This window comes from Equus quagga, chromosome 13, assembly GCF_021613505.1.
Source record: "Equus quagga isolate Etosha38 chromosome 13, UCLA_HA_Equagga_1.0, whole genome shotgun sequence".
Classification (NCBI taxonomy): domain Eukaryota; kingdom Metazoa; phylum Chordata; class Mammalia; order Perissodactyla; family Equidae; genus Equus; species Equus quagga.
The window spans coordinates 100,549,726-100,577,267 of record NC_060279.1 but is presented as its reverse complement, the minus strand read 5'-3'; the positions used below and the strand labels follow the sequence as shown (position 1 = coordinate 100,577,267).

Sequence of the window (27,542 nt, the reverse complement as noted above, 5' to 3'; positions counted from 1 at the left end):
TTTATAGTAGTATTTTTATTACAACACAAAATTATAAAAAATACAAATATCCATCAAGAGGATAGATAAATAGCATTATATTCTTAAAATGGAATAGTATACAGAATGGAAATGAATACACTACTGCCACATGCAATAATGTCTGAATCTTAAAAATGTTGAGTGAAACAAGACACAAAAGAATTCACGATGTATGATAAAATATATATAAAGTTTAAAGACATGCAAAAACTACTTCATGATGTTTAAGCCAGAGAAGTGGTAATCTTTGGGGAAGAAATAACTACTTTTTATTCTACAGACTGCAATGAGAAATATACTTCCTATTTTCTTTCTCTTATGGAGACTGATGATTATAACCATTTTGTATCTTGCCTCTGGATATATTATAGAAGTATTTTTTTTATAAACTGAGTCAGCAGAACTTGAAAACTTAAAAAATTAGCTTCATTGCTGATAGCATTCAATAACAATGATCATACCCATTTTATATGCTAGTAAACAGCAGATAGTTACATGGTATGGCAATTTAAATAAATAACTCATTACATTTGTGATTAAAGTTACCTTATGAACATGTTTAAGCATGCTTTAAAAAAAAAACTAAAGGGTTATAATAACTTGGAAAGGCTTCACAAAGAAATCACACCATTTATTGCATTTCCATGTTTTCTCCCTTGTGAGTTCTCTGATGGACAATGAGGTTTCTCTTATAACTGAAGGACTTACCACACTCATTACAAATATAGGGTTTCTCCCCTGTGTGAGTTCTCTGATGTACAATGAGATTTGTCTTCTGGCGAAAGCACTTCCCACATTCATTACACTTATATGGTTTCTCTCCTGTATGAGTTCTTTGATGATGAATAAGATATGACTTCCTGCTAAAGGCTTTCCCACACTGAGGACATTCATAGGATTTCTGCCCTGTATGTATTTTCTCATGTACAGTGAGGGTTGCTTTCTGGCGAAAGGACTTCCCACATTCATTACAAATATAGGGTTTCTCCCCTGTATGAATTCTCTGATGTAGATTGAGATTTGTCTTCTGACTGAAGGATTTCCCACATTCATTACATTCATAGGGTTTCTCTCCTGTGTGAGTTCTGTGGTGGTCAATGAGGTATGACTTCATTCTAAAGGCCTTCCCACAGTGAGGACATTCATAAGATTTTTCTCCTGTATGTGTTCTCTGGTGTGCTACGAGGGTTGTCTTCTGGCGGAAGGACTTCCCACATTCATTACAAATGTAGGGTTTCTCTTCATTATGAGTTTTCTCATGAAGAGCAAGGGTTGTCTTCTGGGAGAAGGATTTCCCACATTCATTACAAATATAGGGCTTTTCCCCTGTATGAGTTCTCTGATGTACAGTAAGGTTTGCCTTCTGGTGAAAGGACTTCCCACATTCTTTACAAATATAGGGTTTCTCTCCTGTATGAATTCTCTGATGGAGAGAGAGTGTTGTCTTCTGGCGGAAGGACTTCCCACAGTCATTACACTCATATGGTTTCTCTCCTGTATGAGTTCTCTGATGACGAATCAGGTGTGACTTCAATCTGAAGGCATTCCTACATTGTGGACATTCGTATGATTTCTCCCCTGTATGTGTTCTCTGATGATCAGTGAGGGCTGTCTTTAGGCGGAAGGACTTACCACATTCATTACAAACAAAGGGTTTCTCTCCTGTGTGAGTTCTCTGATGATCAATGAGATATGACTTTCTTCTAAATGAATTTCCACATTGATGACATTGATAGGGTTTTTCTTCTGTGTGAATTCCCTGATGTAGAATCAATACTGACTTCCTGCAGAAGGACTTCCCACATTCAGTGCATGTATGTTTTTTTTCAATATTTGTTGCTCTTCTCCTTTTATTATATTCAGATGGGTTTTCCCTTCTGTAAGCTCTATTAGGTGTAATTAAGTCTCCTTTTTTAAGGAAAGATTTCTCACAGTCATTACACCCAAATGACTGTGCTGGAGTTTCCATCTTATGATACTGCATAAGTACTTCATTATGACTGACAACCCTGCCATACTGATTATGGGATCTGACTCCAGGGTGAGCTGTCTCTGGCTTACTACTGAGGAGTGATTTCCCATATCCATTATACTCACTAAGTCTCTTTCTTGAAGGACTTAGATTACTGATGATTAATTCTGAAACATTTTTAAAAATCTTCCCATGAGTATCATATTCAGGAGGTAGATTTTTTGAATTAACAGAGTTTTTGCTTATAGTAAATGTCTTCTCATGTGCATTACTGTTTTCCTTAATCAGCTTTTTCTGGTTGATGAATACAACTGATCTAGAATACTTATCTTGATGTTCCTTGAATTTCACTAAAAAGTCTTCAGCTTTCCAATTTTCTTCTAGAAAAGAATATAATTAATAACAATTTGTGAATCTGCACACATTTGCTATGGAAAGTAATTGTACTAGGGTCTAGCATATGAGGCCAAAAAAGACCCAAGACAAATGCCTCCAAGCCTGGGAAAAGACAAAGAACCTAAATAAAAACTATGCTTCAGTGCGGAAAAGGATGAAAAAATAAGCAATGGATGCTAGTAACTTTTGCACTTTGCACCAGAACTTCATGCAGAAAGCAAAATGAAAAAGAAGCAGTGAGAAGACAAAGACTGGTGGCAGAGGGACTGATGCCTGGATAGGTGGATTCAGAGGTGACGAAGTGAACCTATCCAGGGCATTAAGCTTTAAGTAGGAGAGACAAGAAAGATTAGTAAAAAAGCTTGTTCAGGGGAAATGTTAGAGGAACGACTACTTTTGGAGCACACAGATCAGTGCCTATACTTATATACACTTATATCCCTTGATTGCGAGGTGAAACACTTCCAGTTGTTTCACCACTCCCTACTATGTAGCCATCAATGGCTAATTAATCTTTCTATGATTCAATTAATTTCCTAGTGTTAAGAAAAACAATCCAACAGTCTGGGTTCTAATCCTCCATATGGCTGGGAATCATTTTCTCTTGTGAGGGAAGAACTAGGAAAACATCTCCAACAGGAACTTTAAAACTGACTAGGGGTATATTCACTGGTGTATTCAGATCGCTGTTACTATCAATTCTTTCAGAATTGTTCAATAACAAAACTCTCATGACCATCAACTATAACTGTTCCTTGTTTTAATTGCTGGCTTATTTGTTTAGGTTTAAAGAAAAACTGGTTCAAGTCTTACCCCAATATGATAACATTTCTTAACTCCAGTTTTCTATATGGTGGACTAGAAAGAGCAGACTGTTCATTCTAGTTCTAAATCATCATTAACCTTGACCTTCATTTCTCTTATAAATTTTTAACTATATCTGACTTCTCTTACTTTGTAATCACCCACATCTAGTGGAACAATGTTAAATCTAGGCTCAAAAATTGATATTTTTCTTGACTCCATTGCCTCCAATATTAACATACAAGGAATTTCTCTTGTAAACAAAACTTTACATCACCTAGATTCACTTTTTGTCTTCAAACAAGTTTTCAGGGTTGTCCACATATCTGACAAATCTCACCTGTAACAAGTTTGACTGATTGATTGATTGCCCTATAAATACCTCACTTATTCCTAATCACATGCTTTTTGCTCATGTTCTTTTAGTCAGTTGGCTTGTCTTCCAGTCTTATTTCTACTCATATTTAGAGAATCTTCAAGAAAATGCTACCGTTTTATGATCTCAAAAGCCCTTCACATATTTCCCATCACCTTAAGCACTATTTCTTTATAACATGAAAATAACTGTGGTCTAGAAAAATCATTTTGACAAATCTTTTTACAAGCTTACACTGTGTCATAAATATTTTGTGAAAATGCAGACTTTGATAGTAATCCTTTCTCATTGAAAGGAATACTTTATCGGTTATCTCCTTTGAACACTTCTGAGTTTACATTAACACCATGTATCACAGATAGGTAGTATTTGGTAGAATTCACCCATTCCATCACAATGTATAGGGCCATGGCCTGAGCAGGTACATCTGAAAGGAACTTACCAGTATATGCTTTCTGAATGGAGGAAAAAGATATCTCCCTTAGCCCCACAAACAGTTAATGAAGCAACTACTGAATATCTAACATATTATATAATAAGCAAAGAAGATTCAAACAGAGGATCTTGTCTCTTGTCTTTGGAAGAAAGAATCCTTAAGCATAAACCATGCATAATCATGTATCAAATTATATAATCATATCCAAGAATTGTATGTGCTGTAATTAGCAAGCAGCATGGGAATTCAGAAAAAGAAAAGGTGGATATGATGTGGAATAGTCAAAGAATAGTTCATGGAGAAGAAATCTCAAGACTTAACTTAAAAGATATACAGTATATGGCAGTCAGAACACAACACAATGACAAATATAGATATCATGACAAATCCTACATGTATGGAGAACATTAGGAGACTATACAAAGTGGAAATTAGCAAGAGTTTTCCAAAGAGAGAGAGAAATAAACTCAAAAAGCCCAGATGAGGGCTTATTATGGTAGTCCTTGAATGAAGAAGAATTTCAATTTCATATATTAGGGAACAAATGATGATATATCATGTCAGGAAAGTAACAATATAAAGAGAAAGAATTAGGACAAATTCTAGCAAAGCCAAATTGTTATTACAGAAGTCAAGATATGAAATAAGATAACTGTCATTTTGTATGATGTGAGAAATAAAAATATGAGAGGATGTAAAATATGTTTCACAGGCTGATAAACAATACAAATTGTGAAGAGATCCACATGAGATGACGACAGAGACAGAAGAATCAAGCTGATATCATGGCAAGAAAAAATAATTTGGAAATAGATAATGGGAAAGAATTTAAGAGCTAGGAAAGTTAGTAATTTTCATTTTCAACATATTGTCACAAAATAGGTGAGACATTAGAGTGTAGAATTCCTAAAGGATTAAAGGTGGGGAAAATGGGCTGAATATGCCAGTGTCAGAGGCATCTACATAAAACAAAGACCTTACGTGCTGAGAATGGATGAGATTACTATAATTTAAGAGCAGATCCCTTGAGGACAAATCAGAGAAATAAGAGTGAGAGTCCAGTGAAACAATATTCATTAAAAAAAAAATGTGTTGACTATTATGTGCAGGCTTTGTTCCAGGCAATATGGCCACAGTGCTGAAGAAAACAGACCAAGCTGGAAACAGTAATCACTCAGGGAATCAGGAAAAGAGTGAGTTAGTGTTTTACCCAAACCAACAGCTGATTTCAGGAATGATCAGCCATACAAAATGAACCATGAAAGTTTAATGGAAGAAAATGGTAACTGTGGAATTATCAGTCTGGGCCAAGACAAGCAAGTTTTAAAATTAATGACTAGATGTGTAGTTAAGAATGGGAACTTAGACTTAGTACAGAAAACAAATCTGAGGTAACATAAAACAAAGAGAAAGAAAGAAAATAGAAAGCAACTAAGGAGAGAAACATTAACCAAAAATTTTCTCTTTTTTAAAGACAGACTTAAGAATGCCTGAAAGAAATCTATCCAAGGAGATAAAGGACTGAGAATGCTAGAAAAAGACACAAATCAAGAAAAAAGATCTAAAAGAAGGAAGGCTTATAGTACATTTTGATTAAGTTAAGAGTGGGAACTACCTTTGATAACATTAAGAAAACTCAGGAAAAAAAATAAGATTTTACTTTATTTTTTTCCTTTTTCTCCCCAAAGCCCCCTGGTACATAGTTGTATATTCTTCGTTGTGGGTGCTTCTAGTTGTGGCATGTGGGACGCTGCCTCAGCGTGGTTTGATGAGCAGTGCCATGTCCGCGCCCAGGATTCGAACCAATGAAACACTGGGCCGCCTGCAGTGGAGTGCACGAACTTAACCACTTGGCCACGGGGCCAGCCCCAGGAAAAAAGCATTACATGGGAAGGGTAATATTTGAAAGTTTGACTTAAGTTTTGCAGGCACGAAGGTCTTTTCAAAGGTTTTAAAAAATACTCCCAAAATATCTCAAAGGTGCCATTCACCACATGACCACTTTAAAAGTTAAAAGTTATTTTCCACTAGATTTCACATGCCTGAGAGCCAGAAACTCACCTAAGCAGGTATGACCTGTAAATGATGTCCATGGCTCTTCTCCTCGTTCCAACTTGAGGATCACCTCAGGCTTGGTCATGTGACACCCTGATAAGGGAAGATTTGGATTAAGTTGCTTAGGCTTCAGTACATTTGAAAAATTAGTAAGGTGCATGTTCAGTAATACAATTTAAGATACTCCTCCTTTGTGTAACAGTAAACTTAACACCTAGCAGTGGGCAAGTGAAGACATATTCATCCTTCCTGATAACCAAAAAGAATTCATCACCTCTTATCCCTAAAATTCAAGATCACACATTCTTTAGGCACTTTGAAAGGAAATGCATGCTACTAAAGTTTCACAGAGAGTTTTCTCACCCACAGAAACAAGGTGGCAATAGTTTTCCAACATCACATCCATGTATAGAGTCTTCTGAGCAGGATCCAGGTGCTGCCACTCCTCCCGAGAGAAGTCCACAGTCACATCCTTGAATGACACGGATCCCTGAAATGGATTGGACTGTGATCAGAACAAGGTGATGAGATACTGGAGACTAGTTTTAATCCTATTCCTTTGTGGCAGTCATATGAAAAGTTGTAAAGAAAACCTATCATTTTTCTTGTTTTGTGATTTACATTGCAAGGAAAACAAAAATCAAGGTAGATGTACGGAACAACAAATTTACTTAATAACTCATATTCTAAAAGTATTTACTGTGAAGTCACTTTGTACCCAAAACTGTATTCGTTTACTGGGGTGCCAAGACATACAAAACACTGTCCCTGCTCATGAGTAGCTACAGCCTCAAAGCATGTTAATACATACCTTCAAGAAAGTATGTGTAAACACAAACCTGCAAGAAGGTGTTACAGGTACAACACAAGTATTTACAGGATGCAGTGTGTCACAGGGCAGAAAAATTTCTCAGGCTTCACTGAGGAGGCAAATTTTTCCCCTTTGAGATCAATGTGTTTATACAGGAAGACTATAAAATGCATGGGAGAGAGTTTCGGCATCCAGCAAAAATAGAGTGAACTGGTCAGGAAAACAATCCCTCAGATAATCCCTCAGATAATATGAAATCTGAACACAATATATAACAAACAACTAACAGAAGACACTGGAAAGCAATCAAAGCAAGCAGAAACTGGAAGAGAGTTTATCCTTAAGGGACAGAAACTGCAATGGGTAAGAATTGTTAAGTTTGTGGCTTTTTTTGCATGAAGGTACCCAAAACCCCATGGATTACTTCCTCAAAGGTGGTGGTGGACAGAATTTAGGACTGGCAGATGAGCTGGAGATTCAGGGATAAATTCTGGAAGTGAGAGAACTACAGAAAGGATCTGAGTATAAACTCTGCCAGAACTCCAGGTTGATAGTTAAACTAAGCAACTGTTGGTGAGATCACAGAGGGCTTAGCAAAAAGCAGACAGAAAGATACCAGAAGAGTCTTGAAAAACAAAAGTGCACCTAGTGAGATTCTGAGATGTCTGCATTTTTGATTAACAGCATTCCACAACCTTCTCACAGCTCAAGCAGAAGAAAATTGAAGGCTTACTGGATCAACGTGTTAGAAGTTGGGGCTGAAAAAGCAGCAGGAAGTATAAGGGATGAAGTCCTGGATGAAAGAGAACTAAAGAAAATTAGCCCCCAAAATCAAGTATAAACACGCACCAATTCCTTGACTGAGAGTTAAGGTACTTAAAGACAAGGAAAACCCACCTCCCCTTGGGGGCCAGGGCAAAAAGCAGCAGCTGGAAGCTTAAAAAACCAAGCAGATATGTCAGCTGCCTCACACTTGAGGAGGGGGGACAGAGGGCAGAGTGTGAAGTTTGATTCCAAGCAAGTTAATTGCCTACTAGAACAAAAAAAAACAATAATCCTCTGAAAAACAGACATAAAAGAATTCAGATTACTATAATATATTATTCATGATGTCTAGGTTTCTAGCAAAAATTACTAGGCCTACAAACAAAACAAAAAAGGAGAGGGAATATGACCCATAATAAGAAAATGTCAATCATGGAAACTAAATCCTAGTGGGTCCTGATGTTGGATTTTGTCAGAAAAGCCTTCAAATATTCTAAATGTGTTCAAAAAAGTAACAGAAAACTTGGCATGGGACCTCAAAATGTAAACTATGCACATAGCACCAAATGAAAATTCTAGACCTGAAAAGTACAAGAACTGCAATGGAAAATTCACTAAATAGGCTCAACAGCAGACCAGAAATAGAAAAAGGAAGAACCAGTAACTTTGTAAATCTACAGAAATTACGCAATCTGAACAGAAAGAAAAAAGAATAAGAAAAAACTAATAGAATTACGCAGATCTATTCACCCACAGATCTGTGGGTCAATTTCAAAGTAATCCAATACAGATGTAATTGGAATCCCTGAAAGAGAGAAAAAGAAAGGGTCTGAAAAACTTTTAAGAAAATAATGGCCCAACACATTTACAGTTACTAAAAACTTTAAGTTACATACTGAAAAAGCTTAATGAACCCCAAAAGGATAAAAACCAAAGAAACCACACTTAGAAAATCCTAATCAAATAGCTAAAAGCCAAAGATAACGTCAACCAAGAATTGTATATTCAACAAAATTATCTATTACAAACAAAGGCAACATAAAGCTATTTTCAGATAAAATCTGAGAGAATTCACCACTATCAAACTGTACCATCAAAAACAGTAAAGGAATTGCTTCAGGCTGAATGTACAAATGACATCAGATGATAACTAAGGTCTTTAGGAAGGAATGAAGAGGATGAGAAAAGTTACATATAAAAGACCATAAATACTCATTTCCTTCCTTCTTTAAAAGACACCACTGTTTCAGGCAGGGGTTGCTCAACATTTTATGTTGTTTTAGCACGAAAGCAACCACAGTAGTATGCAAAATGAATGACCAAAGTTCTGTTTCTATAAAACTGCATGCATGGACACTAAAATGTGAATTTCATAAAACTTTCATAGGTCAGAAATATTTTGCTTTTGCATTTTTTTCAAACATTTGAACTATAAAAACCATTCCTAACTCATAATCTGTACAAAAGCAGGCAGCAGGTTGGATTTGGCCTGTGAGTTGTAGACTCTTCGCTTAGAATAAGCATTCTAGCACCATTTATTACAAGCATAAATATCACACACATGGCAAACAAAAGAACAGAAGATGGAGAGGTCAGTAATTAGAAATATAATGTTGCAAGATTGAGGTATTTTACCTTAAGTAATTCAGTATCATCTCTAAATAAATCACAATAAGTTAAAGATGCATATTGCAATCCCTAAAGCAACCAAAAAAAAAAAAAAATGCAAACAGATATAACTAAAAAGGCAACACAGGAATCAAAGTGAATTATTAAAATATATTTGACTGACATAAAATACAAGAAGATGTAGGAACAGATGAACATAAACAGGTTAGGAGGAACCTTAAATGCATATTTCTAACTATAAGAAACCAATCTGAAAAGGCTACAGACTGTATGATCTCAACTATACGACATTCTGGAAAAGGCAAAACTATAGAGATAGTAAAAAGATCAGTGGTTGCCACTGCCAAAGATTAGGGGAGAGGGAGGGATGAAAGGTGGAGTAGGGAGGATTTTTAGGGCAGTGCAACTATTCTGTGTAATTCTATAATGGTGGATACATGTCATATTTGTCAAAATCCACAGAATAAACAATATCAAAAGTGAACCCTAATGAAAACTACAGACTTTGGGTGATAATGATGTGTCAATGTAGATTTATTGATTGTAAGAAATGTACCACTCTGAGGCGAGATGTTGGTATGGGAGAGGCTACGAATATGTAGGAGTAGGGGGTAAATGGAAACACTCTGTACTTTCTAGTCAATTTTGCTGTGAACCTAAAATTTCCCTAAAATATAAGTAAAAGGATAAAAATAAACACACAAACACAACAGGTTAGGCAATCAGAAAACAAATAACAAAATGGCTGCCCTAAATCTAACTATACCTTTAACTGTATTAATATAAATGGACTAAACACTCCAGTAAAAAGGCCAAGATTATTAGAATGTATAAAAAAGCAAGACAAATATATTCTATCTACAAGAGACATATTTTAAATACCATAGACACAAATATGCTGAAAGTAAAAGGATGGAAAAAGATATTCAAACACTAAATATGGAACAGCTGATGTGGCTATAGTAAAAGTAGACAAAACAGATTTCAAGTTGATGAGTATTACTACTACAGACAAGAAAGGGACACTTCATAATGATAAAAGAGTAAATACATCAGGAAAATCTAACAATTACAAATGTATATGTACTTAAATAAGAGAGTTTCAAAACACATGAAGCAAAAATTGGCAAAAGTTGGAATAAGATTTTAAAGTCCAAAATCACAGTTAATGTTTGTCAGGAACTGAAAGAACTAGACCAAAATGGGAAAAAAAATCTGTAAAGATTTAGAAACTCTAGAATACTGACAACCACCTAACTCATTTGATATTTATAGACCAAAATTTTCAATAATTTCATAACACATACATTTTTCAAGAGCAAATGGACTATACACCAAGACAGAAAGTAAACAAATCTTGATGGATTAAAGACAAATCATACAAAGTATGTTCTCTGACCACAACTGAACTAAATTAGATATCAATAAAAATAACACATCTAGACAAGCCCCAAACGTTTGGACATTAAACTATCCTTTTCCAAGTAACCAATCTTGGGCCAAAGAATAATTGAAAAGAAAATTTTCATGAACTATTTTCAACTAAATAAAAATAGATCAAAATTTGAAGATGCAATTAAAACAGGCTAAGAGAGAAACTTGTAGGTTTAAATGCTTATATTAGAAAACAAGAAACATCTAACATCAATAATTTAAACTTTTATCTTGAGCTTTAAAAAAGAGTAAATTAAACCTAAAGCAAGTAGAAGGAAATAGTAAAGATAAAAGCAAAAATCAGTGAAATAGGAAATGAATAAGAAAAAGGGAAAAATCAATGAAACCTGAAGCCAAATCCTTGAAAGTATGAATAAAATTTAAAAACCTCTAGTTAGATGGATTAAGAAATTAAGAAGGATGTCATATATGCCCACTCTGAGATCCTACAGATATTAAATAGATAACAAGATTATAAACAAATTAAAGGCAATAAATTATACAATGTAGATGAAACAGACAAATATTCACTTAAAAAACATGTTACACCAGAAGAAAAAAACCTGAAAACTCAACTATTAAAGATATTGAATTTGCAATTTAAAAAGTTCCCACAAAGATTTTCCAGGCTCAAAAGACTTCAAGGTAAATTCTATCAAACATTTAAGAGGTAATGAGAATATTACACTAACTCTTAAAAAAAACAGTGGGGGGGAAAAAAAACAAACAGTAGACTGGGTAGCACTTTCCAATTCATTTTATGAGGGGAATGTTACACTGTTACCAAAACCAGGAAAAGACATTCAAAGAAAATTATAGACCAGTATCCTTGAAGAATACTGATAAAAAACCATAAAATATTAGCAAATTGAGTAAGGTGATATATAAAAAGCACAACACATTATGACCAACTGGTGCTTATCCCTGGAATGCACAGTTGGTATAACATCTGAAAATCAATAATGTAATCATCATAATATTAGAATAAAGCAGGAGAAAAACTATATAATCATTTCAAATGAAGAAAAAGCATTAGATAAAATTTAACATCTATTTATATCAAAAACTCCCAAAAGTAAAAATGGAAACAGGGCTGGCCTGGTGGTATAGTGGTTAAGTTCGTACGCTCTGCTTTTGCAGCCTGGGGTTTGTGGGTTCAGATCCCAGGCACAGACCTACACAGTGCTCACTGGGCCATGCTGTGGAAGTGTCCCACATACAAAATAGAGGAATATTGGCACAGACGTTAGCTCAGGGACAATCTGCCTCACAAAAATTTTTTTTTAAATATTAAATAAAATAAATTAAAAAAAAAAAAGAATTTCTTCAACCTGATGAAATGCAACTACAAAACACTTACAGCTAACATTGTACTTAATGGTGAACGACTGTTTTCCCCCTAAAATCTGGATCAAGAAAAGGGTGTCTCACCAATTCTATTCAACACTGTAGACAATACATAAAGAATGAAAAAGAAATAGAAGGCTACAGACTGGAAGGGGAGAAGGCAAACTGTACTTACAGATAACATGACCAGATATGTAGAAAGTCCCAAGGAATATACAGCAAAGAGTACTGGAAACAATAAGTGAATTTAGCAAGGTCATAGAATACTTACATCAAAATACAAAAATCAATTTTTTTATATACTAACAATAAACAATTGAAAATGAAATTAAAGAATAAAATTAACGAATATTTGCAAGACCTGTACACTGAAAACTACAAAACACCGCTGAGAAAAATAGAGAAAGACCTAAATAAACATGGAGATACACCAGGTTTACAGACTGGAAGATTTACTACCATTAACACATCAATTATCTCCAACCAATCTATAAAGTCTTTGAAAACCAATCGGAATCCAAGTAGCTTGTTTTACAGAAATCAACAAGTTGATTCTAAAATTTACATGGAAATATAAAACACCTAGCAAATCTAAAACCAGTCCAAAAAAGACAGAGTTGGAAGATTCACATTACCGAATATCAGGACTTAATACACTAATCAAAACTGTGTTATACTAGGGAAAGCAAAAATATACAAATCAATGAAACATACTACAGAAATACAACTATGGATATATGGTCAAATGACTGTCAACAAAGGCTCTAGGATAATTCAGTAGAGAAAGGATGTCTTTTCACAAATGACTCTGGAAAAACTGGATATCCATTAAAACAAAAACAAGGAACCTCAACTCTTACCTTATAGTATACAAAAGAATTATGTTGAAATGGATCATTCACCACTTAAAAGGAAACCTAAAACCATAATACTTATATTCTTTTAAGCATTCTTATAAACAAAGATTAAAATATGTCCACCATGGAGTATGCAAAGATTTCTGAGGTAGAACACAAAAAGCATGGATCATAAAATTCAAAAACCTGATGAACTGGATTTTTGTCAAAATTTAAAACTTCAGCTCTGAAAGACACCATTAAGAAAATAAAAAATCGAGTCATAGACTGGGAAAATACATTCACAGTACTTTCATCTGACAAAAGACCTACGTCTACAAAATATAAAGAACTCTCACAGCACAAGACAACCAATCCAATTAAAAATTGGCAAAAGATCTGAAGAAACTCAGAAGATATATAAATGACAAATAAGCAAAATAAAAAATGCTCACCATTTTAAATCATACCAGGGAAATGAAAATTAAAACAATAATGAAATACCATTACACACCCACTAGAATAAATGAAATTAAAAAATGACCATACCAAATATTGGTGAGGATACAAAGCTGCTGTAACTTTCATACATTGCCAGTGGGAATGTAAAATGGCACAACCACTTTGCATAACAGTTTGGCACTTTCTTGTAAAGTTAAACACACATTTTTTTATACAACCCACTGATTCCACACCTAGGTATTTACCCACAAGAAATGAAAATATAGTCCACCCAAAGATTTCTATGCAAATGCTCACAGTAGTATCATTTAAATAGTCTAAAAGTAGGAAAAAAAATCTATCAAAAAGTGAGTAAAGAAGTTGTGGGATATTCACATACTGGAATACTCCTCAGCAATACAAGGAATGTTTTAATATACACAATAACATAAATGAATTTCAAAAACATTATGTTGAGTTAAATAGGCCAATCCCCCAAAAAGTACATATTCTATTATCCCATTTATATGAACTTTAGAAGAAGAAAGACACATAATTACTGAAGGCTGGGTGTGGCAATGGAGCAACTGGGGGCATGTGGGAACTTTTGGGAGTACTGGAAATTTTGTAATCTTGACCGTTGTGGTGATTACACAGATCTATACACTTTTCAAAGTTCATGAACTCTGCACTTAATGTGGGTGCTTTTTATTGTATGTAAATTATACCTCAATAAAGTTGATTAAAAAATATGGGTGAGTTTGGGGTTCTGCCTCGAGAATGGCAGAGTAGCTCTTACTTGACTGTTACTGCAGATAACACCTATAAACTCCAGATAAAATATAAAAAGCAACAATCTGAAAGCACTGCAAAGTGACCCAAACAGACAGAAACTGGAGAGGAGGGTTTACACTTGGGAGAACAGAAGAGCAACAGGAGAACTGTCAATTCACACCACTTGTAGCCTGAGGGCAGGTCCCAAGGAGACACCCTGTGTGGCAAATAAAATTCAGGTGGAAATCAATCCATGGTCTTACAGGCTTGAAGAACCAAAAGACCGAGTTTAGCGCAACAGGAGCAGCTGGAAAGGAAGTAGGGAAATCCCACAGAAACGGAAGCCAGAGAGGGGCCCCAAGGACTTGGAATAGACTTTGTTCACACCTTTGGCTGATATGTCAGTCAGGCACGCACGGGCCAGAATCCAAGCACCCTGACTCAACGTGAAAGAAACAGAGCAGGGATTCAAGCTGCTACAAATCTGACAGTCTACAGTTTGAGGTTTGCTTTCAGCCAATTTTACTATCCAATAAAACAAAACAAATCAATACTCACTTCCATTTCTATGGAATTTAACTGCTAAAGAGATTCTCTTTTGCCATAAACAACTAAAGAACTGTATAAAATAGATTAAACATCTGTTTTCAAGTACTGGCCAGCTGACAGCATAGAATGGTGACCCCTGAAAGAAGGGAAACAAAGTAGGTTCTATGACTGCCCCAGCTTCCTGCCTAAAAGTAGTTTCTGGGTCCCAGGCCCGGGAGGGGAACCAGAAACAGAGCCCGGCAGTCACCCTGAGTTAAAGAAACATAAATGAGAATTTGAAGAGTCCAAGATGGCAAGAACTGCCAGGCAAAATACTGAAGAGGAGGAAGCAGCAGAGAGAGACCACTTTAGACAGCTGCAGAGTGATCCCCATGAATCTACGGCTGAAGACTGACCTGCAACGACAGGGAGTGAAACTCCATGAAGCGGGGGAAAGAATCAGAGGAAAGTAATAGGGCGAACAATTCCCAGAGCTCAAACAGGCGTGGGAACAGTTTGTTCTCCCACCAGCCAGAGTAGAGGGACCTGATACTACACAGGCTTTGGCAGAGCAGGGGTTGGCAAACTATTCATGTAAAGGGCCAGATAGCAAATATTCCAGGCTTTCTGGGCCATATCGTCTCTGCTACAACCACTCTGTAACTGTAGGGCAAAAGCAGTCATGAACAATATATAAGCAAGTAAGTGTGACTATGTTCCAATATAACTTTTATTTAAAAAACAGGCAGCAGGCTGGATCTGGCGCATGGGGTATAGGTTGCTGACCTCAGTAATGGGACTAAATTAGCCTTAGACCAAATGCTGCTCTACACCAACAAAAGCTTAAATGCAAGCCTTAAAAGGGTCAAAACGATATGAGGTAACTGAACTCTTTAAAGGAACACAACAAAATACAGCATGCAGCAATTTAAAATTCAAGTAAAAAATTTCCAGGCAAGCAAAGAAGCAGGAAAATGGGATCTATATTCAGGAGGAAGAAAAAAACAAACAAAAACAAAACCAGAAATAACAGAGGTGATGGATTTAGCAAATAAAGATGTTAAACTGGGTCTTGCTCCATAAGCTCAAGAATGTAGAGGAAAAGATGAACATGACGAGAGAAACTGAAGATATGAAAAAGGATCATATAGAACTTGTAGAGAAGAAAAATATGAGATATGAAAAATCCAATAGATGGGAGCAACAACACATTAGCCATTGAAGAAGGAAAGAGCAGGGTACTTGAAAGAGAGCAACATAAGCTATCCAAAATGCTTTGGCAACTGGCTGCGTCCCAATGAAACTTTAGTTACAAAACCAAGTGGCATGCCTGATTGAGCCCTCAGATGATAGCTTGCCAACCCCTAGGCCTAGGGCAACCACTAAAAAAATAAAACAAAGATATACTTCTAATAAGTGAATAATAGAGAAAAAATGGAATCATAAAAAAGTTTCTCAATCCAAAAGAAAACAAGAAAAGAGAAAAAAGGAACAACAATAAAAAAAATTGGGAAAATAGGAAAGAAACAGAACTTCAAAATACGGTAAGTAAAAACTGATAGATTGAAAAGGAAAAATAAACAAAGCCACGATTATAATTGAAGATTTCAACTTTCCTCTCTCACTCATTGCTATAACAAATAGACTGAAAATCAATAAGGAGATAGAAGACCATCAGAATCAACCAATTTGACTTGATTATTTAGAAAATACTCCACCTAATAATACTAGAATACATTTTTTATAAGTGCACACAGAACATTCAAGTTAAACCATAATCTGTGTTACAAAAGAAGTCTCCACAAATTTAAGAAGATTTATATAGGGTATGTTGTCCGATCGCAACAGAATTAAACTAGAAATCAGTAACAGACAGATATTTGGAAAATCCTCAAATATCTGGAAATTAAATATAACTTCTAAAAAACCAATGGGTCAAGAAAGAAATCATGAGAAATTAGAAGATATTTTCAACTAAAAGAAAATGAAAATACAACACGTCAAAATTTGTTGAAGGCTACTTAAATAGTGCTTAGAGGGAAATTTATAACATTAAATGTTCTATTAGAAAAAAATAAAGATCTTATATCAATGATATAAGCTTCTATTCACAAAACTAGAAAAAGAGTTAATTAAACCCAAAGTGGCGAAAAGGAAAGGAAATAAAAAATGTAACAGCAGGAGGGAAGAAACAGGAAACAGGAACACAATGGAGGGAATCAATGAAACCAAAAGCTGGTACTTTGAAAAGATCAATGAAATTGATAAACCTCTAGCCAACTGACCAATGAAAAAGGTAAGAGACACAAACTGTCAATAACAGGAACGAAAGAGGGGCATTGCTACCTATTTTTACAAACATCAAAAGGGTAAAAAGAATATATTTTGAACAACTTTATGCCAATAAATTTATAACTTAGATGAAATGGACAAATTCTTTGAAAGACACAAATTATAAAAGCTCACTGAATAAAAAAATTGATAACCTGAATAGCCCTAATTCTATTAAGGAAATTGAACTGCTAGTTAAACACCTTCTCACGAAGAAATCTCCAGGCTCAGACGACTTCACCGGTGAATTCTAACAAACATTTAATGAAGAAATAATACCACTTCTGCACAAATTCTTTCAGAAAATAAGATGAGAGAATACTTTCCAACTCATTTTATAAGACAGCATTACGCTGATACCAAAACTAAACAAAGATATTAAAAGAAAAACTACAGACCAAATTCTTTACCAACAACAGACAAAAGAATCCTTAACAACGTACTAACAAATTCCTCAAACAATGTATAAAAAAATAATACTAGGGCTACTAAGTTGGTTTAACACTTCAAAATCAATCAATATAATTCATCATGTTATTAGAAAAAAGAAAAAAGCCATATATCATGCAGAAAAACCAATACATGTAGAAAAACGTCTGACAAAATTCAGCACCCATTTGTGATAAAAACTATCAGCAAACTAGCACTTCTTTTACCTGATAAAGAGCATCTATGTAAAACCTTTTGCTAATATCATACTTAATAGTGAAAGACTGAATGCTTTTCCCCTAAGTCAGCAACACGGCAAAAACGTCTGTTCTCACACTTCTACTCAACATTGCACTGGTTCTAAACAATGTAGTAAAGCAAGACAGAAATAAAAGGAATATGGATTCAAAAGCAAGAAGGAAAATAGTCATTATTCACATATGACATGATTGTCTATGTAGAAAATCCTAAAGCATCTATAAAAAAATTACTAAAACTATTACGTGAATTTAGAAAGACTGATCAATATACAAAAATCAATTGCATTTTCATATACTAGCAATAAATGATGGAACTTTGAGATAAAAATGAGTAGCATTTGCAATAGCATAAAAAAAACCTTAAAATAACAAAATATTTGCAACACTCTTACAGTGAAACAACAAAATATTACTAAGAGAATTTAAAGATCTAAATAAAAGGAGATGCGAGTTGGAAAACTATTATTTATTTATTTATTTATTCATTTTATTTTTTTCCTTTTTCTCCCCAAAGACCCCCGGTACATAGTTGTATATTCTTCGTTGTGGGTCCTTCTAGTTGTGGCATGTGGGACGCTGCCTCAGCGTGGTTTGATGAGCAGTGCCATGTCCGCGCCCAGGATTCAAACCAATGAAACACTGGGCCACCTGCAGCAGAGGGCATGAACTTAACCACTCGGCCACAGGGCCAGCCCCTGGAAAACTATTATTAATAATTCCTATTCTTGAATTTAAACTTGAGCATTTTAACATTTTCTTCTCCCGTAATGGATTGTTTTTATACATTCCTTTAATGTGCTTTGGGTCTCATGCTATAAAAACCGTAAGAGTAATTATTTAATGTTATTGGTACAGAGTTTCTGTTTGGGATGCTGAAAAAGTTTGGAAACTAGACAGTGGTGACTGCTACACAACACTGTGACTATACCTAGTAGCACTGAAGTACACACTTAAAAATGGTTAAAATGGTAAAATTTTGTTATGTATATTTTACCACACACACAAAAGTTAAACAGAAAAGCACAAGAAACACAAAGATCTGTAAGTGAGCACTGGGGTGAGCACGTGGAGGACTGGAAAAGGGGCAAAGGTGTTAAATGAGAAGATGAATGACCACTATGAGCGAGGCACCCAAATAAAGATGGTATCAGTGGGGATGAAGGGACCTGTGGTATAGGAATAAGATTCTCCACTAAATGATTGTGTGGTGAAAGAGGAGACATTTAACTCAAGTTAGCTGTACTAGCAGGTGGGTAGGGGCTGGGGACATAAGCAGGTTGGGAAAAAAACAAAAATAAAATAGGATGGGCAGGACATAATGAGGTAAATCTTGACCATGTGCCTGAAGTACCTGTGGAACATCAGGTGGGGATATTTCGTTGGAAGATGGACATGATTTTGACACTCAGGCCAGAGGTTTAGGATTAAAATTACTTGAGCATCATTAGAATAATAGTGGTAGATTGTGAATAGGAAGACGAGACTGTAAAGAGAAGAGAACCAATACAGAATAAGAACACCAGTATTTAAGAGGTCCAGATATAAAGATAAATTTTCTGAAAGAAAGAACCAGGAGAGAGTATGAACCAAGAGCAGAATATTTCAGGAGTTACACTCCTACTTAAGTATGGTGATTTAAGCATATATATTTACTTCCCATGCATCCAAATAAAAAAATTAGAGGAAATTTAAAAATAGGAATAAATCTTAACACAATTAGCATACTGGGGGAGTGTTACCGGCAGGCCACAGATTTTTAGGAATTGTTGGCAGCTATGAGCAAAACTGAAGGAGCAGACAGGAGAAATACAGAATTCTCAGTTCTTTGTACAATCTGCCAAGCATAGCTCTATTCTCGAAGCCTCAAGATAGGACTTCTCGCCACTTCTTAATAGCAGTCTATCAATTCCCTCTCCATCTTGACTGTTTTTATCTAGACAAGGTCATGTGGTAATACATTCTCATTAAATTTGAGGAAATGCACTTTTGTCCCAGCATTGCTTCCGGGAGAAGATTGAGAAAGATGTTGAATGATACACCCACTTAATGTGTGAACGCTGATTAAAATTAGAAGGAGCACTTGTGGAAGGTAAAGGCTTATTTGGCCAATATGGGAAGAAATGGGACCACGTGCCTGAAGGGGAAGATAGGCCAGGAGGATTTCAGAACAAGAAAGGCAAATGCTCAAATGTCCTTTAAAAAAAAAAAAAGAAAAGAGAGAGGAACCATCACCTCACCTGAGCCATGGTTTTGAGATTTGCAAAAGATGACCAGTCTTCCTTTGGGCTCCTCTTTAGAAAAGGGGCAGTTCCTAAGAAGGCAAAGCCAAGATGAAAACAAGCCACATGCACCCCACATGCCTTATAGCTCTCTTATGATTTACGACTCAATTAAAATTGCCTCCGTTTCCCTTGCTTTGGCCCTCGTCCACTCTGCACATCCCACATAAATACAGTGGGGAGAATGAGCCAGGCAAATCTTATTTTATCCCCAAAGCCAGAGATACAGGCTCTTGGGGCAACAGGTTAGGTTCTGGGCAAGCTCCCCTCCTCTCCAGCACCATCTTTTCTCTCCTAAGCAGACTACTGTTATTAACTACCTCCAACCTGCTCTCCATTAAGACTCTACCATTTATACCACCATCTGCAATATATCGGAATACCTGTCACTCTATATGCTAATATATACTATGATACAAACTTCTTGATGCCTGCCTATCTACTAGGTATAAATTGTGGTTCTAATTTTTATTTCTTTTATTATGGAAGAAGACAGGCTGCTTTTCATAAGTCACAAAACATCTTTAGTTTCTTATCTGTGAAAGGTCTAATTCTTTCACTTTTCTGTTAGGTTATTTTTATTTTCTGGATTGATCTTATTTAAAAGAAGGAGATTAATCATGTATTTACTTAATTTTTTATAGTTTCTCATTTGAATTTGCATTCTTCCCATGCAAAAATAACTTAAAAAAAAGATTATTGGGCCATCTGGTTTAGTACCATCCGGTATTCAGTAATCTATATTTCCTCCACTCATCAAAACTGCCATCTTTATCATATACTTTATTTCCTTTATACATTTGAGTAGATCTGGACTTCATATTTAGTTCCACTGATCTGTGCATTTAATTGCCAAGATTACTCTGTAGTTATTACAGTTTTCAAACAATTTTAATATCAACTAGGCCTACTTCTCCCTCCATTATTTTTCTCTCAGAATTTCTGGCTTGTTCACTTTCTCCTAAGAACTTTAGAAAGTTCAAAAATTTTACTGGAACTGCATGAAACGTTAGGGAGTTTTGACATTTTATTATATTGTGTCTTCCTGTTCTTTTATCAAAGTCTTGATTTTTGAGTCCCTTAGGATTAATTAAAACAAATTTTTTTATACATCCTTTGTATCTCATATTTTTGATGGCCACTGGCCACTTGCCATAGTTTTCTGATACATATATATACACATATGCACAAACACATATCTGTGAAGCCTACTGATTTAACTTTTTTTTTTCCAGCAAAACTGAGTTTTCTAATTGCTAGCATCGTTTGTTTTTAACAGAATGGTAACATAGAAATCTTTCGGCCTGTTTCAGCAGATGTCCCAAAGATGGTGAGCAAAACAAGTTTCTAAGTGTTCCTCATTTGAAAATGAAGTCTTGTAGAGCAGCTAACTAAACTATAAAGTTTTGCTACCATTAGTTTCACTCCTACTTCAAGAGGCTGGAGAGGCTGAGAGAAGGGAATATCTCAGTAAAGGAGTAAATGGTTTTTAGAACATAGCTTTACAGAGGGAAGAAAAGTGAGTGCTTCTCCCTTCCTTATAATAAATAAGAGGCCTTTCAGACCCTCATGCCAGTAGGAACCAAAGTGGTGGGAGAATTGTGGGGGAAAAGTACATGCTTCCAGGATTTGGGAGGGCAAAGTGGCTGAGGTGGTGAATTCTCACCTGAGCTCTGGATGCGGAACCCATGGATGAAGCCTGCCTAGGCTGGCTTGGATCCTGTCCAAGAGGACTAACTGGAGAGACCAGACCAGCCAGGTGGGCCACTGCATGCCCAGAGGAAGCACTGAAGAGGCAGCTGGAGAAGTGTCTGTGCCCAGGAGAAGGGCAGTGTATCTCCGGAAGTTCCCAGCAGGAGGTTCTTTCAGAAGGTAAAAGACGACTTACACTAAATTATAATAGTACCAGTCATGTTAGCCTCTTCTTGTCCCTGACGTCTCTTCCCTTTTCCAGTTCTCAATCCATTCCAGCTGGAGACTACCCACCTAGAGGAAGTAGAGACAAAATAGAGGTTGAGAAATTAGAGAAGAAACTGGAAGCACTGCAAGCTTCCAGGAGGAGAGAGAGTTTGAAGTACTGATTACTACAGTGAACATTCTGGATAGTCCATATGGGGTTTCCCAATATACTATCCTGCCATCTGAAAATCATTTTAATTTTATCTCATCCCCTCCATTTTTAAAATCTCTATTTATTCTACTTGTCTAATTGCCACAGAGTAAAATTCTGAAGCATATAAAATGGCTCATGTTTAGATAATCTAAACAATACATACTTAACTAGTCACACATCCAATTTCTCAAGCACTTCATCCCACACAAGGAGCCACAATCATAGTCACTTTGGATTGTGCACACAAAATACTTCAAAAATTAGACATATTCAGTTATATCATCCACTACACAATCACAATCCCACAGGCACGCATGTCACGCATAATCTCACACAGCCCATACATACTTCTACACAAAGTAACAAAGTTTTACTTATAAAGCCCTTATCGTCGCTTCTCCAAAGCTGCAGTCTCAAACACAAATCGACTGGCACCTAATTTAAAAATCAGACACAGGCAGAGACCTACTACTTTCATAAACAATCGGTTCCACAACGTTACACGGAGCATCACATGCCCAAACACACACAAGCACAGGCACAAAAAGCTATACGAACTGTGTGTGCTTGTGCGTGCCAGGCCGCCCTCCGAGAGCTGGGATTCCTCACCGGGAAAAATCAGACAAAATTCCTGCCCGGCGAGCTCCCACCCGCCTCGGACTTCCAGGTCCCTCCTCGGCGCTCCCCAGCCTGGACTCCCGTTCCCTCTCGGGCGCTCCCCGGCCCTGGCTCCCGGTTCCCTGCCCTGCCTGGGTTCTAGCTTCACTCCTCGCTTTCTCTAGGGCCCAGACTCTCGCTTTCCTCCTCGTCCTTCTCCGCCCAGGTTCCCTCTTCCTTCCTCGTCGTTTTCTCCAGCCCACGGTCCCTCCTCAGCATCCCCGCGGGTCCCGCCACCACCCGCCTCCTCAGAGCCCACCCGGCCGACCAGCCTCACCTTGGACCACTGGCCAGCCGCTTGCGCCTGCGTACTCGGCGCTGGCTGCACCTCCCAAGTGTCTCCGCGGCTCCGTCTTCGCGGCCGCGGCCTCGGCGCGCCTTCTCGACATCCGGGTTTTTCCGGCCTTGAACTACATTTCCCACAGCCCCTCGGCCGCTTTTGGAAACAACTTTGCCTGTCTGGTTCTCCTGCGAAACCCTCAAAAGTCGTCGCGCTCCAAGTGGGCAAGGGAGTCTGGGCGCGGCGGGCGCTCAGGTGAGGAATCCCCGAGCCCCCATGGCGCAGACGGGCGTGCGGAGCTCAGGCGTATGTATGCGTGTTTAAGTGTGAGCGTTTGTGGCGGGGACGAGACGGCTGTGTGCGCTGTGATGAGGCCATGACAGGTGCGTGATTGTGCTGTGTGTCCCTGCTCGGATGCGGGACCTTTGGGGTGACTGTGGTCGGCTCTGATGCGGGCTATGTGACACTGTGGGGTTTGAGACGACATTGCTGTTGTTACCTAATGTGATGGGAGAGGCTTTTAATTCTGTGACCGCGTAGGGTTGTATTACCGAGTAGAGCTTCATTTTTGCAGTTCTGGGTTTAACGTTGGCATGAGGCGCTTTTTAAATATCTCCCCTAAAAGTGTATCTGTGCCTGTAAAGACTACGATGCCTGTGTTGACCAGGGTCGCCCTGCACTGAAGCCTGGCCTGGGCTCCTTGTTAGGGCACCGCCACCTCCAGCGCCCAGCCTGGTGCTTAACACAGAGGGGTATGAGTAGCGTGCTGCCCGCCTAAGGGCCAATTTTAGGGTCTTTCCTTTCTTAGGATCTGTATCCGTGGGCTCCCTGCTGCTGCGTCTTTTCTCCTGCTTTATAGCCGTGGACGCTAGCTGCAGAGAAATGGTCACCAAATCGGGAGTCAGATATTTGAGTGGTAGGATAAAGGGTACTTGCAAGCAAAAAAGCACAAAGCTGTTTTTGGAATGAATTTCAGGGTTGGTAGTGTCCCTTAGGGCAGAGTCCTAGGAAGACATGGGGAGAGCCCAGGAGTAGGATTCATTCCTCAGAGCATCTCCCTTGGGAGCTGAGGTCAAGTTCCATATTTCAGAACCACATCATTCCCAAAGCTGTCTCCCTAGGAAACTTGCTGTGAACTTAAAGTTTCAGCCCTGGATATCAGTGACCCTGGCCTTTCCCTTTGTTATTAAGAAGGTTAGCAGACCTTCCATCTCCCTTTTATTTCCATCTGAGCATGTATGTGGTAGATAATGGGAGCTTGTGTGGTGTTGAAGAATTTCTTCCAATTTAGCCATTCTGTGCTCCAAGAAAGGTCTGATGTCTCATGATTTCTTACCCTTCCCCCCTCCCTCCCCTTACAGTGCAGTTCTCTGGATGAAGAACCCCGAGGAAAGGAAAACATTACTGAGCATATCTGAAAACTAAGCTCAAGGTCAGGGATTTTGTTGTTGTACTTGTTGTTTTTGTTTTTCAGAACAGGAAGTTTTTGCTCTCCTTCTATTGAAATGGTTAGGTAACTATCAGGCAGGGCCTTGAGATGTACTTTGACTAACAGAATGTGGTGGAAGTGACACTGTGAAACTTCCCAGACAAAGCCTTAGGACGGCTTGCAGCTTTTGTCCTTTCCCTCCTCCTGCCCTGAGAACACCATGTGCTGAAGGCTAAGACTAGCTTGCTTGAAGATGAAACGTCACTTGGAGACAGTGGCCCAGCTGACAGTCATCAACAACTGCCAGCTATTTCAGTGAGACCATCTTGGACCATCCAGCCCCCACCAAGCCACCAGCAGGCTGCTATAACTTAAGGGAGATCAGCAGAAGAACCGTTTAGCCAAGCCAAGTGCAAATTGCCGACCCCCAGAATAATGAGCTAATTACTGTTTTTTGTTTTAAGCCACACACTTTTGGTGTAGTTACATAGTAATAGATAACTGAAACAGGTATAAGACTTTCTAGACTTTTCTGTCACTCTATATTGATGTAATTGTATTGGTCAACTTGTTTTGTAAAGTGATTTCTCTGCTATTATAGCTTGAAAATATTCCATATCCTTAATTATTTTCTGCAATTTTGCATTTGTCTTAGTATTCTATAACATGGATATTTTGTAATTTATTTAACTAATAACTTTCCTGAGCAACTCATCTTTGCTGTCCAACTTCCCATGTCTTCACCAACTTTACATTCCATTCCAGGACCTTATAGGGACATGGGTTCATGTCATTTCAGGAGCATGTAGACTCAGGAATGTGGCATTGACTTCTGCTGAGTGGAGTATAGGTGACTCCCCCCACTCAGAGGAATTTATTCAAGTGTGTGATATAGGACCTATATACATTTACACATTTATTTAATCAACTGGGTCTCCCTGATTACAATATCTCTTTTTCCTTTTCCAATTCAAAATCTGCATTCTGGAGCCATCTTACTTTCTTCACCATGACTCACTGGGGAATGTGACTCTTTAGGGTGCTTAGCTAATTTTCTGAAGGATTGCTTTAAGATTCCTAGAGGTGGAAATGGGCCTCTGTGCTGTGTTATTTCTGAAGTGTCATCATCCTGATCCTTCAGATTACTTTTTACTTCCTTTTCTGCCTGATGATCAAGGGAATGGTCTGGATTTCTGCATAGCCACATCAGGCCTAAGTCCCATTTCTTCTCCTCTGTGTAGGATTTATTATTAATTAATTAATTTCCGAGGCAGATTTGATTTCCTTGTTGGAACAATGGCTGGTGGAGAGGTTGACAGTGAGAGAGCTGAGCCTAGGTAGGTGAGGGGCAAGCAGTAAGAGGGAATCCTTGTGTATAAAACCTTAGGACTCAATGTAGTATTGGTACTACTTTAAGGTAGTACTCGTGTTACTCATCTGACAGATTTCATGTCTATGAAGAAAGCTGAGGCCTCTTCAGCCAGAATTCAAACCACAACACTGTACATCACGTATCATATACACATCTCCTATTATGTCTTCTGCCTTCAAAGATGGAAGAATTAGCTCTGTTATATTTTCTGATTGTAAAATTAGTAGCTTCTTAATTCAGAAATTTAGTGAATACGGAAAAGCTTAAAGTAAAGCTCACCTAGAAACAGCTTTTTTGAACATGTTATTCCAAATCATTTCACCTGTTTCTCTGTGAATTAGCACATGGATATAGGTAAATAGGATTCTTTCATTCAAAACAAAATCATACTGCCTTGTAATCTGCCTTCTTCATCTAACAAAATATAGGTGCATATAGATTTTCATGTCATCAAATTACAAACTGTGTTATAATTTTTTAACTACATTGTCTGGATATACTATAATTTATTTAACCATTTCCCTATTGTAGAATATTTAAGTTCTTTCTGGCTTTTCCTCATTATTATGCAGTGTTTTACTGCACACTCCTTTTTGTGTACATGTATAGTTACATCTTTTGGACAAAGTCTCAGAAATATTGTTGAGAATGAGGCTTTCATAGTTAAAACCTGATTGTACATCTTTATCAGTTGCCCTGCTTAAATTTTCACCAATATTCAACATACAATGAAAGTGTCAATTCTACTAATATAGGCTATCATCAGTCTTTTAAATGTCGCAATTTCTAGTGGAAGTTGTGTTTGTTTAAATGAATTATCCATGCTCAGTTTTCACTCAGTGGAATAAAATCTAGGCTTCTGAGGCAAAAACCAGAATTGAAAGAGAATTGGTTTTGTAGTTAGAGAAATGTGGATTCAAAACATAGATCTGCTGGGGCCAGCCCCTTTGTGTAGTGCTTGACTTCAACACCCCTTCAGCAGCCCAGGTTCACAGGTTCAGATCCCGGGCTCGGACCTGCACCACTGTCAGCCATGCTGTGGTGGTGACCCACATACAAAGTGAGGGAAGATTGGCACAGGTGTCAGCTCAGGCCTAATCTTTCTCAGCAAAACAAACAAACAAAACTTAAGATCTGCCATTTACTTTGAGCATGTGTGATTTCTTTTCTTTCATTTTTAATAAGACTTTTGTACAATATAGAGCAAAGATCTTAAAATCATAACTTGATGATTTGTTTTATAAACCCGTACAACCACCATTTGATAAACTTTTCAACATCCCAGAAAGCTCCCTCATGTCTCTTCCCAATCATTATACCCAAAAGTTAATCATTATTTTGACCTCTATCACAATAGATTAATTTTGTCTGACTTTGAATCTTCTATAAATGGAATCATACAGTATGTACTTTTGTGTCTGGCTCCTTTTACTCAATGTTGTATCTATGAATCATCCATGTTGTTGTCCATAGCAGTATTTTGTAATTAAACATTGTTGTATAGTATTATATTGTCTGAATGTACCATAATTTATGTATCCATTCTCCTGTTGATGGAATATTTGGGTGGTTTTTCCAATTTTTGGCTATTATGAGTCAAGCTGTTATGAATATTCTTGTACCAGTCTTTTGGTGTACATATGAAATCAGTTCTGTTTGTGTTGTGTACCACAAAATAGAACTGCTGGGTTAGAAATTACACATATATTTAGCTTTAACAAATATTGCAAAATAGTGTTTGAAAGTGGTTGTTCCATTTTACACTCC

The 27,542-nt window shown here is 37.2% G+C and overlaps 1 protein-coding gene and 1 long non-coding RNA gene across 9 annotated transcripts; one reads left to right on the top strand and one right to left on the bottom strand.

The window, feature by feature from the left end:
• ZNF567 (zinc finger protein 567) lies at positions 1–23,093 on the bottom strand. Of its 8 annotated transcripts, none has more exons than XM_046681126.1 (7): positions 22,972–23,093; positions 21,591–21,910; positions 19,883–19,956; positions 12,222–12,274; positions 6,424–6,550; positions 6,067–6,153; positions 1–2,373 (listed from the first exon to the last, which is right to left on the bottom strand). In XM_046681126.1, the coding sequence occupies exons 2-7, from the start codon at positions 21,695–21,697 to the stop codon at positions 653–655; spliced, it is 2,169 nt and encodes a 722-aa protein (XP_046537082.1). In that variant the 5' UTR covers positions 21,698–21,910; positions 22,972–23,093; the 3' UTR covers positions 1–652. The 8 variants fall into 8 exon arrangements, with proteins under 8 accessions (XP_046537082.1, XP_046537083.1, XP_046537084.1 ...); XM_046681127.1 differs by lacking the exon at positions 22,972–23,093 and adding an exon at positions 22,596–22,948; XM_046681128.1 differs by lacking the exon at positions 22,972–23,093 and adding an exon at positions 22,647–22,948.
• LOC124249870 (uncharacterized) lies at positions 23,094–27,180 on the top strand. The gene is made up of 2 exons (XR_006891478.1): positions 23,094–23,229; positions 24,336–27,180. It is a non-coding gene; the product is annotated as an uncharacterized LOC124249870 (long non-coding RNA).
• The last annotated feature ends 362 nt before the right edge of the window (positions 27,181–27,542 follow it).